This window comes from Schistocerca piceifrons, chromosome 2 (genome assembly GCF_021461385.2).
Source record: "Schistocerca piceifrons isolate TAMUIC-IGC-003096 chromosome 2, iqSchPice1.1, whole genome shotgun sequence".
Classification (NCBI taxonomy): Eukaryota; Metazoa; Arthropoda; class Insecta; order Orthoptera; family Acrididae; genus Schistocerca; species Schistocerca piceifrons.
In genome coordinates, this window is record NC_060139.1 from 297,353,218 (window position 1) to 297,370,630 (window position 17,413).

At 39.9% G+C, this 17,413-nt stretch overlaps 1 protein-coding gene across 1 annotated transcript in view; it reads right to left on the bottom strand.

The window, feature by feature from the left end:
• Positions 1-3,248: 3,248 nt before the first annotated feature.
• The window catches only part of LOC124775335 (galactosylgalactosylxylosylprotein 3-beta-glucuronosyltransferase P-like), a 193,725-nt gene continuing 179,560 nt past the window's right edge, over positions 3,249-17,413 (bottom strand). The window contains exon 6 of the mRNA XM_047250167.1: positions 3,249-3,368. Within this exon, the coding sequence (XP_047106123.1) occupies positions 3,261-3,368 (108 nt within the window). The 3' untranslated portion in view covers positions 3,249-3,260. The remainder of the gene's footprint in view (positions 3,369-17,413) is intronic.

Sequence of the window (17,413 nt, forward strand, 5' to 3'; positions counted from 1 at the left end):
CTTATTTTTCATGGAAATGAAATGAGCTTATGGCATCGTTAGCCGGGAGGCCCCATGCGGAAAGTTCGGCTGCCAATTGCAAGTCTTATTTCAGTCGACGCCATATTGGGTGACTTGCGCGCCGGTGATGAGGATGAAATGATGATGTGGACAACACAACACCCAGCCCCGAGCGGAGAAAATCTCCAACCCAGCCGGGAATCGAACTCAGGCCCTCTTGAATGGGAGGCGAGCACGTTACCACCCAGCGAAGCAGGCATACTTTATTCTTGACGCCTTACAAGGAGAGCATAAATGATTAATAAACGGGAATGTTTTATTTCCCAGACCCTGCGCAGGTAGAAGTAATGATAAACAGAACAGGCATTCCATATTTATTGTACTTTGCCACGATAGTTCTCTCTTGACACAAAAGGCTATAATCAATAGAAACGTTTTATTTAGCTATCGCTGTATCATAGTTCACAAATACAGTTAATAAGTACATTAACAGACAATTTTGATGCATACAAATATACAAAGTTCAATAAATAACCGCAATAACTATACTAGAATTTTAAATAATAAATGACACGTCTTGAGAAATGCACGTATAGGAACCTGTGTGCCAACATACCAAACAAAAAGTCTAGGTACTAATGTACCCAATTACTTATTTTAAATTAAATTATATCTACGATTGTAGATTACATATTGCACTTCTCCTTGCCTTATATGCTAGCTGAGTTACGGGTTTTCAACTGTTGCTACTGAATGGTGAAAACTCTCTTTATGAATGATATTTGACACGTATACTCATATTTCAACAATCTACAATTTTACCTACAAGCGAGATCAGAAACGTGCAGCCTATACCGCGCATGCGCATCCTGCGATCTGTCGTGAACGCTCAGGCTGCGTGTGGTTGACACTGGCGAATCACTGGCTTCCGATTTATGGAGTCCAAACTCTCGAACAGAAAATGTTTCGGCCGGGACAGAAGGCCACTAGCTCATCTGCAAGTATGTAAGGTTTTCCCATTACACACTGTTGAGAAAGTGAAATTAATTATCTTTTCTCTTCCGTTACCCTCATACTTATAGTACGAAGATGAAATGAGTTTTACGGTGTCTCATCTTTGGTAGCCCTTGAGGAGATACTGCAACTGAACAGATCGGACAGGAATTTCTGGATCCCGCATTTCTGCCATTTCACTCACATTTCCAGACTAATTCCTCATATAAAATTTGAGATGCCAAATGGAAAAAGATAGTAAAGAACTGCACATACATGCACACTTAAATCAGGTCTCTACATATACCAGTAAATGACACCGAACAATGTATGAAGTTAATGGACCAGTATAATGAAAATCTCTTGCGAAAGAACTCTTGCTCATAGCTCTGATATGTTGAATTTATTCACATTAAATCTGTTTGCGTTACTGTGCTGATAAAACATGTGTCTGTTTTGTTGTAGCATAGATGATATAAATTGCATCCTTTCCATACTTCAAGGGGGTTTCTAAGCCTTGACACCACTGAGCATCAAGGTATCCTCTCTTAATGTTTTGTTGGCTTTCCGTCCCCAACACCTTTACCTCATTTCCCTTCCATGAAAATTAAGATTTAATATTTTAGCTTTGATTTCAGTAAACTGAGGTACTTATCTAGCACATACAACCAGTAGTTAGTGGCTTGCTTCTTCTTTAGATGTTATGTATTAAAGTTCATTTGTAGCTAACAGCAATTATTTATCTACAAAAATTGGTTGTGTTAAGTAGTTTAACGTTTACATCACATTCTGTGAACTGCTTATATGTTTCAGGTGCATGAAACAACTGTTCCCATCAGCTAGTTTCCATTTACAATTTACAACAGAGTTAATCATTTCTTTAGTTATCAATAACAAATGTTGTAAGCAAGAGAAACCACTTCCTATCTCCTGAGATATTGCCATTGTGTATGATTGTACCTGTTGAAGTATTTTTAGTTTCATATTAGGAAACAATTTCCATAATATGTACAAAACTAAAGTCTGATACATTCTTTTAGTTCTCTATGTCAATAATTTCTAAGGCTAAATTAAACAAATTTTTCGACAGTACTTGTATGTATAACTGTCATAGTCAGTTTCTTTTCAACCTCTCACTGCCTTCCTAGGAGAAATACTTCTCAATCAGTCATCTTTCCAACACTAATGAGAAATCAGCTTTCAAGGCTGTTTCAAAAGTTGAGTACTTGACTATTTGGTAATAATACAGTATTTATGAATTTGAGGAAAACTTAACTCCAAGGATATAAAGTACAGTGATAGAATAACCAGCGAATTAACAGACTGTTTGTGTTCTTAATGGACAGCCTTACAAAACAGTTACAGGACTCAGCACATTATTATATGAATCCATATATGAAACACATGGAAAATCAACAAGTGTGACAATCCTGGAGCGATAGCAAGGGTACTCACAACTAGAACATTACGTGTTTGTATCTTGTTCAAAGCAGGTTGTATCGATAGGCTGAATGATAAAAATATTTTAGAATATCTTCTTCAAGAAAATTAATATACTATTGAACTCTATAACTCCCAGCTCTCAATGTTTAATGTATTGCATAGCTGCAGTAAAAATACTTTTATGAGTAGATCTTGTCCTTGACCAGCATGTTGTACACTCTTTATAGTCAGTTATCATGTGTCTCTCTCTCTCTCTCTCCTCATTTCTCTCTTGACACACCACCACACAGACACATTACAAATAAATATTCTGTTCCTTTTTACATCCTCTTTTAACAACGTAGCAGCAATTGTTACAGCCATATGACAGCTTACTTGTATGCAGGCAGGTACATTTCAGTCCATATTTTTACAGTTTACAGCTACAAATTTCTTAATATAATTATTGATTTTTAATTTACAGAAAAGACAGCGTTTTGTTACAGCAGTGATATGAGTAAAACTTTACAAATGAAGGACTACACAGAAAGAGAGTTCAAAACTGAATGTGTGCTTTGACTTAGAAGAATTTATTATGTTTATCATCAGTATGTAAACTTTTAAATGTATGATAAAGTTATCATATAAACTCATTTAATTTGAATGAGTTTATTGACAATAAAATATTCAGTTCCCGTCTTAGTGCCAAAATTTTCAGTACTTAAATAGAAGTATGTAATGTGACTTGCAGTTAAAGAAATCAGCAGAAAACACACTCAAATCATAGATTCTGAAAGTTACAATGGCACTTTAGCTACATTTGTATCATCGGTGAACGAACTTCCCTACACAGTTCGTTTTTTCAGAAGTACCAAATTTGTGTTGTTGTATTTTTTAATGTCTAGAGGTGCTGATGGTTCATTCTTCTTAGTCTGAGTGTGCCACACCAGTACCTAAAACAACGTAAAGAAATTATCACAAAGTGCTTGCTTGAACCAGCAATATCTTTAAGAATTTATCTCTGCAATCATCAACTGTCTGAGAAACTGTGAACAATAATCTAGCATATTACAGTAATATGAGAGTATATACTTTATGTCTATCTGAAGTGAATCTTTTCATATCCATATATAGTACAACGAAATAGGTGTCAATTATCTCTGGTTTCCTAACATCCATGAACTAGTAGCAATGGAGTGACTACAAATAATGACAGCGTCATATTTATTGAAGGTTTATATTACTTAATAATGGAACACGCGTCATCATTAAATGGAAACAGTAGTTATAAACCTGCCTTGTTAGCTCCTTGTGCTAATGTGCGGCTGCTTTGCGACAAGGAGGTACAACGATCCTTGATCACATCCCCCCAGGAAAATTAACGATGATTGGTCTGCGTACTGGCCAGCCTCAATGTGAGTCAGTTTTAGCCGGTTTTCCATTTCGCACTAGGTGAACAGTGGTCTGGTATCCATGTTCCATCTCAGATGCAAGATCGCAAACATGGGTTTCTACTGATTTTGATAATCAAATTCTACCACAACTCAATTGAAACAATCACTATTCTGTATGTTCTTCATACAGGCATAACAGTTACAGTTGGGTAACTACAGAAATAGGAGAAAACACATGAGGCAGAAATATGTAACTGTGTATGAAGGGAATTTTTAAAAATAGGGAGTTACAATAATTTACCAGTGCTGAAATCCATGTGCATAAAAGCGCCCAATTCCAGGACAAGGAACGTCCCACTGTTCCTCTATCGTACCGACGTCATGGATGAGTAATGGGGACTACCATGTCAAACAACCTGGGTGTGTTTTTCGGTGGTTTTCCACATTCACCTATTTAAATACTGGGCTGGTTTCTACATCCGATGTCAGACACATGATGTGCCAACACTATGTAACACGATGTCACAATTAATTATATGATCAAATATAATCGGAGACTGAATTGGTGCACAGACTCCAGCCCAGGGAAGGGAGGGGGTGGAGTGAGGGCCTGGCAACAGCATTACAATCCCTTTAGGAATGGTGACCCCACTGTAGTAATCGCCTATATGCAGGTATTGTTGGTTATCTGTAAAATAGGAGATGGACGATATCATTTCCAACCAGGTATTGGCTGGATAAAGGGTACCAGACAGGACTGAAGAGACGGAGTACGTAAATAGCCAAAACTTAGTAGATGTAAACGAGGAAAATTGAAAATATTGTAACAGAAAAAAGTATGAAGTAAAACAAAGCATATGCTTTGTACATACCACGTTTCATCAATTAATATTACAGGTGACACAGTTACTAACAAATGAGAGAAACCTGCACAGGCATTAAAAGATTTTTATAAATGTGTGTATGATTCATAAATAATTTAGGAGTAAAGGAAACAACTCCCCAGATAGCAGAGGTATTTAATCATGGACAGGCACACAAAAAGAGTGAATCTCTTAACGAGCTCGAGCACATACACACACACACACACACACACACACACACACACAGACACACACACACACACACACACACACACACACACACACACACACACACTCACACACACACAGACAGACACACATAATAATTCTAATTGAACATACAATATGTTCTGTGGGCACAGTACAGCTGGAGAGGTGTGTTTAAGTATGTTTAGGTGTGTGTGTGTGTGTGTGTGTGTGTGTGTGTGTGTGTGTGTGTAAGTATTTATTGTGTACATCTGTGTGTCTGTATGTGTTGTGTGTGCACCAGCTTGTTAAAGGACTTGTGCAGAAGCTAGTGAAGTTTTAATTCCTTTTTGTGTGTCTGCCTATAAGTCAATGCTTGTGCTATTTGGTCGTTTTTCTCCTTTTCTCATTACTCCACTCTACCAGAATTTTCCTCGCCATGATTGTACAGTTCCACACATCAATGAGAAACCCAGGTAGTGGATAATGAAAATAATGGTATTGTAGAAGTAATGTGAAAAGATGTGTATAAAGCCATTCAGCAGAAGAAGAGTGGGAAGCCATATACAGAAGATGACACAGCACTATTTTATGCTTCTCACTGCGTTATATGCTTCAATACCGAGCCATGTACCTTGCTCTGCATAAAACAAAATCAACAGAACAGTTGACCGTAATACTATCATATTACTACTAACTAAAACTTACGTGCTCTCGTGTGAGTGGTTGCCCATGATGATACGGAAACAATGATTACACTTATCTTCACCTACTGAATCACTAATCAAGGTTCACAGCTTATACATGGTGAATCACCTGAAACTTGCATTTATATATTGCGGAAATTGAAAATGCTTTTGGTGTGCAGTTTCCAGAGAATGGATTGGTAATGAGGGGCTCCTATTGCTATCCAATCAACAGATCGTAATGATACTTAGAAAGTGTAGTTTCTGTGTGAACAAACTAAATGTAGGGCAAATTAGAATGTAACTGGTGTTTGTTGCAGCATTCATGTGCGAGTCGTTTACGAGATATCATATTTTGAAAAGTTCTCACACCGTCCCTTGTACAACACTTGTCGTAGCCCACACTAAAAATCACCAGAAGTGCTTATACTAGTTATGTAGATGCCGATCAGTACCGAGACAACTGAACGTCACAGGTTGTGTTCAAACTGACCGCCGGCTGCTGTAATACAAGCTTCTAATTTGTGTGGAACGACTGCTGCACATGTGCTTGCATTTCAGCGGAGATGTCCGAGCATGCTGCAGTAATAAGTCTTTGCATGTGATCGGGTGTGGTTGGTATGTTTTGGGAGCCAGCGTCTTTCAGCTTTCCCCAAAGAAAAAGAACTCAACAGGCGCCAAATCTAGGAAACGGGCTGGTCGAGGTACAGGTCCTATGCGACCTGTCGAACGATTTGGAAACAATTCGTGAAGACATGCTGTAAGTACGTCGTGCACTGTGGGCTGAACAGCCGTCATATTGGTACTACAGGTTCCTCCTAGTCTGCAGAGGAACATCTTTTAACATCCATGGAAGATGATCTGTTAAGAGTCTGCGATACTTGTGAGCTTTCAGTGTTCCCTCTATGAAAAATAGGCCTATGAGCTGAAGCTTCACTATCGCACATTACACGTTTACACACCACGGACACTGATATCCACCTGACGAAGGCAAAGGGGATTGTCAATAGAACAATAGTGCACGGTTTGGCGGTTTACCTGGCCAAGACTGGTAAGTGTGGTTGCCCGGAACAATAGTGCACGGTTTGGCGGTTTACCTGGCCAAGACTGGTAAGTGTGGTTGCACCACTAAACAAGATATATGATACCCCTGGAGTATCCTGTCTTAATGGCCATGTACAGAATTTAACACGATTCTCATAATCGTTTCCATGCTGCTCTTGATGGAGAGTGATGGGATAGGGATGGAGCCTTCGTCGATGGAGAATGCATACATCACTTACCTGACTCATGCCACTACCTCGTGTGGTTTTCCGGAAGCTAATATGTGGATGAACTTACACTACCACTTTCACGTAACTGGTCGGAAAGGTCGATAAATAATTGCAGTGTCGGTGTGGGAGCTTCCCAAAATGAGATATTTTGAAAACGACTGACAACAGAATCCTGTGACAAACATAACCGATATTTTAACTTACCCAAATTTTAGTTTGTTAGCGTCAATAGCCCTTATTCAATTGCACGTGCACTGGGATATCTTGCCGCTTATACTGTACAAGAACGAGCTGCATTCTTTCTACATGCTCTATACATCATGAGCATGTCGGCTTCTTCCGCATTGGTAAATACCATAGTCTACTCTTGACATGTTGCTTGGACTGTGACACACTAACTGACTAGAAAGACGCAATGCACTCAAGGAACACACGAGAACACTTTAAGCCATCATAACATCGTATCTAGCAGTTACACAGATTGTATGGGACAAACAAGTGTCGGTGTGGGAGCCTCCCAAAATAAAATATTTTGAAAACGACTCACAACAGAATCCTGTGACAAACATAACCGACATTATAACTTACCCAAATTTTAGTTTGTTAACGTCAATAGCCCTTATTCAATTTGAAAAAGTGTGTGTTTGCACAAAAAGTATACTTTGTAAGTGTTATTACAATCTATTTGCGAGATAACATCCCAAAGATGTTCAGGCTCACATGCGGTTTCACTTCGTCGAAATGTCTTGGCTCAAACTCGTCTACAGTTGAACCGCACGTGTCGCATCACACGCCCTAAATGAGATACTTGTGGCCCTTTGCTTAAATTTTCTGCCTGATGGCAAGTTTGCGAAATTATATGAAACAAGCAAAGTTAATATAACATATAATCACAGTAATAATACTATCGGGAACTACATTAACGACCCACAAATGATGTAGGCCACACAGTTGCGACTTGGTTAGAATAATGTTTATTCAGAAAACAAACTAATAGTGAAAGTGGTCGGATTTGGAGTTACTGTTACACCCAAGCTCATATACATTTGACGCAGTTCGATCATTTGCAATCTCATCGCGAAATACAAGTCCAATACTCCACCTCGTTATCTACGCGAATAGTTAGAGTTCACACCAGGCGCGCAGCTGCTCACGGATCAGAGACTAAGTCCCGCGATACCACACAACGTTAAATTTTCTAAGACTTTTCACTTCCTAGCTACCTAAGGACCGACTGTCCACTTTCGCTTCTCAATCCGAACTGTCATTTTGCCCGTATCCGGCCGCGTCACCCACGTGCCGAACATCGTCGCTCAACTGACTAGTGCACTTTCCTTCCCTGAAGCCGTTTCATAATAAACGTTAAATTCTTTTACATAAAACCAATACAATTTCCTTCTTAACGTTGAATGTCACGGCCAGTAGCCTTGCACCAAAGTGCTCTCTGGTAAATAAATAAAGAACAAAAGTAACTATTATGCACTAAACTTTGCAACAAATTTTCTATTACCTAATGATTCAATACGATGTCATGTTGTCATCGTTCAATGTGTTTTGTGTGGAGGACATGCTGTTTTGATGCTTAACTGAAAATACTGACAATTTAAATTTACTATATATTTTAAGCAAATAAAGTTACAGAGTTGATATTTACAACATTTATCATTTTAATGATGCGCATTATTTGAAATGTCGATCGTTAAGATCGACCAAAGCATTCAGATTTTAGTATTCAGGTCGTTTTTACAAAACTTGTTAATTTCACTTTAACAGTAAATCCTAAAACATTATAGATATTAACAATATTCAAGTTTCATTGGAATCATCATGAAAATTTATGGAAGGTTGTAGATTAAGATTACTGTGGCTTCATTCCCTGAATTACTAAGGAATTAAATAGTTTTCATAAATGTTTCCCTTTTGGGCCGATCCTAGGTCCCCCATATTTAACAATGTAAGCCTCCATGGGCACAAACACTTCCTAAGTGGGGTTTCCCTATGACGTAGGTTCTCGTCCGTCCCACTCGCACACTACAGCGCTTAGGCCTGATAAGCCTGGCCTCATTCGGCACAATTGACGCCTGTGAGTTTCCCCTCCTCGTGGTGAATCTGTGATCTTTGAGGCACTCGGTCCTGGACGACAGGATTCGTTTCACAATTCCTGGAAGGCTGTTTCTTTCAGCCATATACAGTAATTACATTAGAGCGAAATTTTTGTTAACTCACACACCGCCATTTAATAACATGTTGGCGTGCCATATATGTTATAAAGTAGCACCTAAATCTACAAAACACAAATTCATAATACAATAACATAAATATCCTAAGCATCAGATCAATAGTGTAATTATTTGTAGTGGCGTTGATGCAGCATGCTTTAAATTTAAAGAAACTTATATCTGACATAAACTATGAATTACGGCATATTAATTAAACGCCAAATAAAATTGTACATTTATCAAAATCGACTGTCTATTGAAATGCTGCAGAAATATCAGAGTCACTGTGCTCCCTGTCACAGAACTTTTTCCTCACAACGCATTCTCTAGCGGCGCTCCACAGATTCAGATCGGGGTACCCCACCGAAATTCTGTATGGCTCTGTATGCGATTGGAATGGTTTTGGGGGAACAAATCTGATGAAATTCGAATCGCGTGTAGATACCAGAAAACAAACACTTTCCGAAACCACCTAGATTTACACTAAACACTTCCCCCTGTGGAATCGATACAAACACATCTATACTACACAGTAAGCAATTGATTTACAGCGTTTGCAAGATGCTCGTAACTTCTTCAATGATTTTGACACGTGACATGTTATGGAAGTCCCTCTAGAGACATGCATCTCGTCACAGATTTCCAATCGACTTCATCGACTAATTAATGTATTCTTTTAATTTTGGACTCAAAACTAACAACAAATATGAACAAATCTCACTCGTTTAATTCCGCGCAGTGAAGCTGCGTACACAAATCGTTACTCCATACAACAAAAAATTATTCCCCCAAAATATTCTCTTAGATAAACGCACATCTGTCTTCCTAGATAAGCATGATTAATTTTCACTTTCCAAAATTCTCCGACCTGCATGCACCCAGATTTGCGTGACCATATCTTGTAACTTGGAAATTACAACAAAAATATCGAAAAACTAAAGCCTAAACACATACATACACATAAATAAATCCCTTATATACCCCCCAAAACATAATTTATACGCATACTGTACACTAATTTTGACTTGATACCGTTCACCAGATAATCAAGTTCTCCTACCTCCTCGCCCCGAAATATGTGTCTAAACTATCTTTTTACAACTGCTCAGACCCTATGCCAAAGAAAAAAAGAACAAAACAAAAATCCTTATACGACGAAACGACAAACAAGCTACAATAAATCCTGAAATAAAACATTGCAAATTACCCCTCCAAATAATCTTATATTGATGTTCTTCAGTACAGTTTTGCGCTCCCCGCATATTCCGGCAGACCGCATGAATTTCCTTTTCCCCCGGAACTGCTTTCATATACAGCAGCTAAAATTCGTTCTTTGTCTCCTCCCTTCCATTGTCTTCCTCTCCAACGGGTAGCTGCGACAGAACATCGGCAGTACAATTCTCGGTCCCTTTAATGTAGCGTATCTAGTAACTAAATTGCTGCAGGAACATTTCCCAGCGCATCAAAGGGTCGTTTAGTATTCTACAGTCTTGCAGAAAGCTAAGGACCTTATGCCCAGATGGCACTGTAGCCTCTCTACCTTCCAAATGCCTACGGAACTTTTTGAATCCATACACGATTGCAAGCAGCTCCTTCTCTGATATGCTGTATCCTCATTCGTGATTGTTGAGTATGCGGATGGCGAAAGCCACACTCCGGTGTTCTACCATCCCGCCGATTTGTTTTTCTTGGAAGATTTCGCAGCCTATCCCATAAGCTGAACGGTCTGACGACAAACAGAACGGAAGTGTCGAAGTGTCATGCCGGGGTTTGAGTTATTCATTCCTCTATCCCCCGAGAATTTTCGATAAAACTCACATAATCCGAGGTACTATGTTAATTGTTTTCTGTTGGTTGTCCTTTTACAATCCGTGATTGATTTTAGTTTCGCAGTACTCGGTAAAATTCCCTCAGATGTAAGACTGTGTACTTGAAACTGAATTTCCGCTAGGAAAAAATTCGCATTTGGCAATCTTTAACGTCATCCCACCTCATCTGAAGGACATAAGCACTTCCTCCAGCAATTTACAGTGTTCGTACCAGGATTCCGTCGCTATGGAAAGGTCGTCCACATATATCACCAACTTACTCATTAAGCGTTCTCCTAAGATACGGCTTAGCGTTCTCACAAATACAGCCACTGAAACCTTGAGGCCGAACGGTGCAACCTGAAACCGGTAGCTTCGTACTTCGAATAAGAAAGCTGTGTAAAGTCTGCTTTCGTCTGCCAATGGGTATGCCAAAAACCTGAGGTCAAGTCAATGCCAGACATCAGTTTTATGTTCCTGAAGTTTTACAGCAGTTCCTCCATATTACCAAGCTCGTCGAGTTCTCTCACAGTTACCTTATTGATCTTACACGCATCTAACATGATTCTAACCAATTTGTCTTTTTTCTTTAAAATTACAATGCGATTACAATAATTGCTCCTACACTGCTCTATAATATCCCATTCTAGCATTTTCCTTTACCTGGCCCTGACGGCTTCCCGATCAGGAATAGGAATAATACAATGCTTGCACTTAACTGGCTCGTGCGGCTTCACTTTAATGGAATATTCAAAGTCTGTTACTTTACCGGGACGATCACAAATGTGTCCTCATAACGGCACAGCAATTCACATAACTGCTTTCTCTCTACCTCCGATGTACCCTCGACTGCTTCTACCATTTCCTTTATCCTGCCACACATATTGTTTTCTTCATCTCAACCATGTGTAATTATGGTGTGCCCAGTGTGGTTGTTCCCCGTCAAAAGATTCTTAAATTTTACTTTTTTTTTTTGCACCCTCAATTTCAAAATCCAAACCCCTTCCCACACAGTGAAACGAAGTTTTATATTTACATAAGAAATCCGTTCCCAGCGCCACATTATTTACAAGTGCATTCACTACAAAGCATCTTATACTAAAATGATTCTCTTCGTACTTGAATTCCAATAGCACTTATAGCCTTATCAGCTGACTTAAACCCCCAACTGCCGTTTTAATTTTTACACTATTTACAGGTAGTAATACTAATTTCTTATTCTTTGCCCTATATACAAAACCTCTTGACACTGCCGACACATTACTTCCAGAATCAAGCAGTGTGCCTACTTTCTCGTCAATTGCTTTATTACAATGATAGGCTGAACGTTAATCATTTCCTATCGCTCTAAACACTGTTCCCTTAATAAATCATTCTTTAGGTCTCGTCCCTTCTCTTTCATCTCCAGAGTACGTATATCCTCTTTGAGTCACCCCTGAATTACATAATGGTCTCAAAATAATTCAATAAATGCTTCTTTCGGCCTATTTTAATTTTTTCTCCCTTCTAGACTTCTCAGTATATTAAACTTATCTCGAGTCCACAAACGACGCTATAATGTTCTACCATTCCATCGCCAATCAGTTCCAGTAAAATCTCATTCCTCCTTAAGATATCTTTCTGTCCAAATATCAGTTTCTACATTAGAATCAAACACATTGTATTCTCCCTTAAAATTATTTACTTTAGTAGCTAAAAATCATTATCATAAAATAAAGCACTACGTTTTACTTCCATGTCATTACAAACACTTTCACAAACAGCACTTTCAACACCCGCTGATAAGTCATTCAACTTGCTACATAAAACCTCACTTACGTCCATCGGCAAATCACCAATATAAGAACCGTTCATAGTTACACCATCCTCTGCCGTTACATCACATAAATTGTAGCTACAGCATCGTGCAACTTCAAAATCAACAGTACCATTAAATTCCGCTGCGTTTTGATTTAAACCTGAGCATAATACCTTTTCCTCTCCTACACACTCCTGCGCCACATTAATTTCAGATCGCACATCAAATTCAGATCCACATCCATTCTCAAACTCCATCCAGAATTTCGGGTTCACCTCCATTATTAGAAACGTATGCACAGATTTCTTCCTCTAAAGTATCAATACCAGCAGCTTCAACCTTCGTAACATCAAAAAATGGTTCAAATGGCTCTAAGCACTATGGGACCTAATATCTGAGGTCATCAGTCCCCTAGACTTAGAACAGCTTAAACCTGACTAACATAAGGACATCACACACATCCATGGCCGAGGCAGGATTCGAACCTGCGACCGCAGCAGCAGCGCGGTTCCACACTGAAGTGCCTAGAACCGCTCGGCCACAGTGGCCGGCTTTAATAACTTCAGCACGCAAACATCATGACTACCTTCCTTCAAAAATAATTCACCAATATCCACCGATATGCACACGAACTCGTCAACAGCTGACGAGGCTAATGCTACGCCGCCCTCATTAACCTCCTTAACAATTTTCTCCATCATCACCTTCATCACCATAATCGTTACCGCTGTTAGTACCTCTATAGAATTTTCTATACCATCTTGCTTACACATACAATTTCTTACGTGGCCTCCCATATCTGTCAGCAACTTCTCCACCTTATCACAGAAATTTTTCTTCGCTTTATTTACCTTAGAGTCAAGTATCCCAGCTTCATCAGAAAGTTTGCCCATTTCATCACCAATAGTTTTTAATTTTTCGTCTATCAATTCCTCGATTCTACTAGCAATTTTACCTACTTCGTCTTTCACAACCGAAGCTGTTTCAGATTGAACAGAATCATTTTTTAAAATTTATGTCACCCATATCGGATTTAACAGAATCAGTTTTGGATCCCAATCCTCTTATCATTTGCATTAATTGCGACATCATGTCTACCCCAAATTCATCTCCCTTGCCAGATTTCTGAATATTTGCCCCACTAAATTCACCTCCGATCACGCTCTCCCGCTCCGACATCGGGCTAAGCGACTCGGTAGTAGTTTCGGACCCACACAAACTGGCCGACTGCTTAATATTAGCGACGTCTATTGTTGGCGATTGAGCTACAGAATCATATATAATTTCGCTATCAGCTCAGGTACTTATCTTTGTCGTGCTGGATAGTACTGACATGGTATTTCTGCCGATGTTGCAGTTGAAGCCGATGCTTAAGATCTCGTAGCCTCCGAGGTGGTACTGCAACCGCCACTGCGCCGTGAGTCGTCGTTGAAGATGCCGCTTCTGGCTGGAACCACGTACTTTCGATGTCGCCTCTTCTTCCGCGTTACTTTTTCATCACTCGTAAGCACTTCTAAAACTCGATACGCAAAACTGTTGCAAAATTCGTAGCTCAGAGTCCCACGCAAACTGCCTAAACTGGCACAGAATTGGGACCTAGACCACAGATTCAAAACTATTAAAGAAACCTATTATTCCGTCCTGAACCGATCTCACATTTAAATTTTACGGGAGGTCCTGCCTATCGAAGTTCAGAAATTAATTTTGGAAACACCTCGCAGACTTCAAATCCAATTCTAAAACTTTCCAGATTCATATTCCGCAACTAACACTTTCCATAATCCAATCCTCTTCCGACACTTTGCAAGATTCCTATCGTTCAATTAAACTTTCCAAATTCCTTACCCGGACGAGCCCCCAGTTGTGAGCAAACGTACCAAAGATGTTCAGGCTCACATGCGGCTCCTCTCCTTCGAAATGTCTTGCCTCAAACTCTTGTATGGGTTGAACCACACGAGTCGCATTACACGCTCAAAATTAGACACTTGTGACTCTTTGGTTAAGTTGTTTGGCTGATGAAAAGTTTGCAAAATTGTATGAAACAAGTAAAGTTAATATAACACATAATAACAATAATAATAATATCTGGAATTACATTGACGACCCGTAAATGACGTAGGCCACACAGTTGCGACTTGGTTAGAATAATGTTTATTCAGAAAACAAACTAATAGCGAAAGTGGTCGTATTAACAGTTACTGTTACACTCGAGTGCATATCCATTTCACACAGTTCGATCATTTACAATCTCATCGCGAAATACAAGTCCAATACTCCACCTCGTTATCTACGCGAAAAGTTAGAGTTCACACCAGGCGCGCAGCTGCTCACGGCTCAGAGACTATGTCCCGCGATACCACACAACGTGAAATTTTCTAAGACGTTTCACTTCCTAGCTACCTAAGGACTGACTGTCCACTTTCGCTGCCCAATTCGAACTGTCATTTTGCCCGTAGCCGGCCGCGTCAACCGCGTGCCGAACATCGACGCTGAACTGACTAGTGCACTTTCCTTCCCTGAAGCCAATTCATAATACACGCCAAATTTTTTTACATAAAACCAATACAATTCCCATCTTAACGTTGACTGTCACGGCCAGTAGCCGTGCACCAAAGTCCTTTCTGATTAATAAATAAAGAACAAAAGTAACTATTATGCACTAAACTTAACATCAAATAGTCTATTACCTAATGATTCAATAAGGTGTCATGCGGTCATTGTTCAATGTGTTCTGTGTGGAGGACATGATGATCTGATGCTTAACTGAAAGTAATGACAATTTAAATTCACTATATCTTTTAAACAAATAAAGTTACAGAGTTAATATTTACAACATTTATCGTTTTAATGATGATCTTTTATTTGAAATGTCTTTCGTTGAGATCGACCAAATCGTTCAGATTTTAGTATTCAGGTCTTTTTTACAAAACTTGTTAATTCCTCTTTAACAGTAAATCCTAAACTATTATAGACATGATCAATATTCAGATTTCATTGGGACCACCATAAAAATTTATGAAAGATTGTAGACTAAAATTACTGTGGCTCATTCCCTGAATTACTACGGATTTAAATAGTTGTCATAAATGTTTCCCTTTAAGGTGGATCTTAGGTCCTCCATATTTAACATTGATAACCCTTCCCGGGAACAAACACCTCCTAAGTGGGGTTTCCCTATGACGTAGGTTCTCGTCTGTTTCACTCGCACACTACAGCGCTTAGGCCTGGTAAGCCTGGCCTCATTCAGCACAATAGACGCCTGTGAGTTTCCCCATCTCGTGGCGAATCTGTGCTCTTTGAGGCACTCGGTCCTGGACGACAGGATTCGTTTGACAATTCCTGGAAGGCTGTTTCATTCGGCCATGTACTTAAATGAGAGCGAAATGCTCTTTAACTCACAAATTGATTTGCTAAAAATACGAGCCCCTCATTACCATTCCATACTGGGAAAACTGGACATCAATAGAGCTTCGCATTTCCGCAGTACATGCGCTGCAAGTTTTAAATTATGTATTCTGCTAGATATTGAGCCACACCCCTTGCTCGTGACACCCATTTTGCCCAAATCAACCAGTTGAAGGCTATCACTGAAATTCATGTCTTCTCACAAAAATACTAACTGCGTTCACCTGTCACATACTGAACTTACAAATGCAGCTCAACCCCCTACAAATCTCACTAACTTGACGTGACATTGCAGTCAAACAACGTCAAAAGAGAAATACTGCACTCAGCTTAGCATGTATAGATTGAAAAGCACACCCGCAGTGAGGCATATTCTAAATTCAAGGATGGCGGTTGTAAGTTGTGGTTCGGAAGTCACACTGTGGGGGCTGGTTCAAGCTCTGCAATATGTTGGTGGTGACATCAGCTCTCTAGCCACCATCGTGTTATGGTGGCTAGAGCAATATTTTATTAGACTTCAATGATACGTCTTGTGTACAATGTGGGGCAGTCACTCCTGTATCAGTAATGGCAGGTCGGCCATCACCGAAAGGTGGCTGGTGGGTGGCTTCTGCCTCAGCAAAGAGGTACACGCATCATTACCCTATGTTGTTGACTTCAGGCTGAACAATTGCCAGAGTTCTGCCAGTGGGCTAAGGCCATGACATCAGCGGCATGTTTCTTCTTCTTGCTGTGACTGTGGTCTGCTCTTGCTCGGCGAGACTCTGGCAACTAAGGGCCAACTCGGGTCCAGCACAGAGATGAGGGGGGACTATCATCCACTGACATCTGGCAGGTGTCTGGAGCTGTGGTACTAAGTCCCACATGGAGACTCAATGGTAGAGGAAGCTGGCCCAACCCAGTCTCGAACCCACTGCTGCAGCTGGCGGCGCCTTGTCACCTCATCTAGCATAACCCTGGCATCGTGGTGGTGCTCCTGGACTCTGAATACATCTGCCTCAAAATTCACAGCTATTTATATGGCTCCAGGGGCATTTGTTGCTCTGTTACCCAGCTATTGATCGTATGGCTTAAATGCGCTCTTATCCCGGGGTGGTGACACAGTCCTGACAACGCCAGGTATTACTGTTGCACGATGCAGATTTCGTCTAGTACGTCTCTTCCGTTTTTCCGTATTTTGAGCACTAGTTGCTATATCCCGTGTGCCAACACGAAATGCTTAGCAGCCAGCGGTAGCAAAGGCAACGCTCCTCGGTAGCCACCATACAAAGTCCTACGAGTTTCACTTAGAAATAGGTATCAATGCTACATAATAGTTATGAAGAATAGACGTCTATTAAACCTAGTAGTAGGGTGATTAACGTT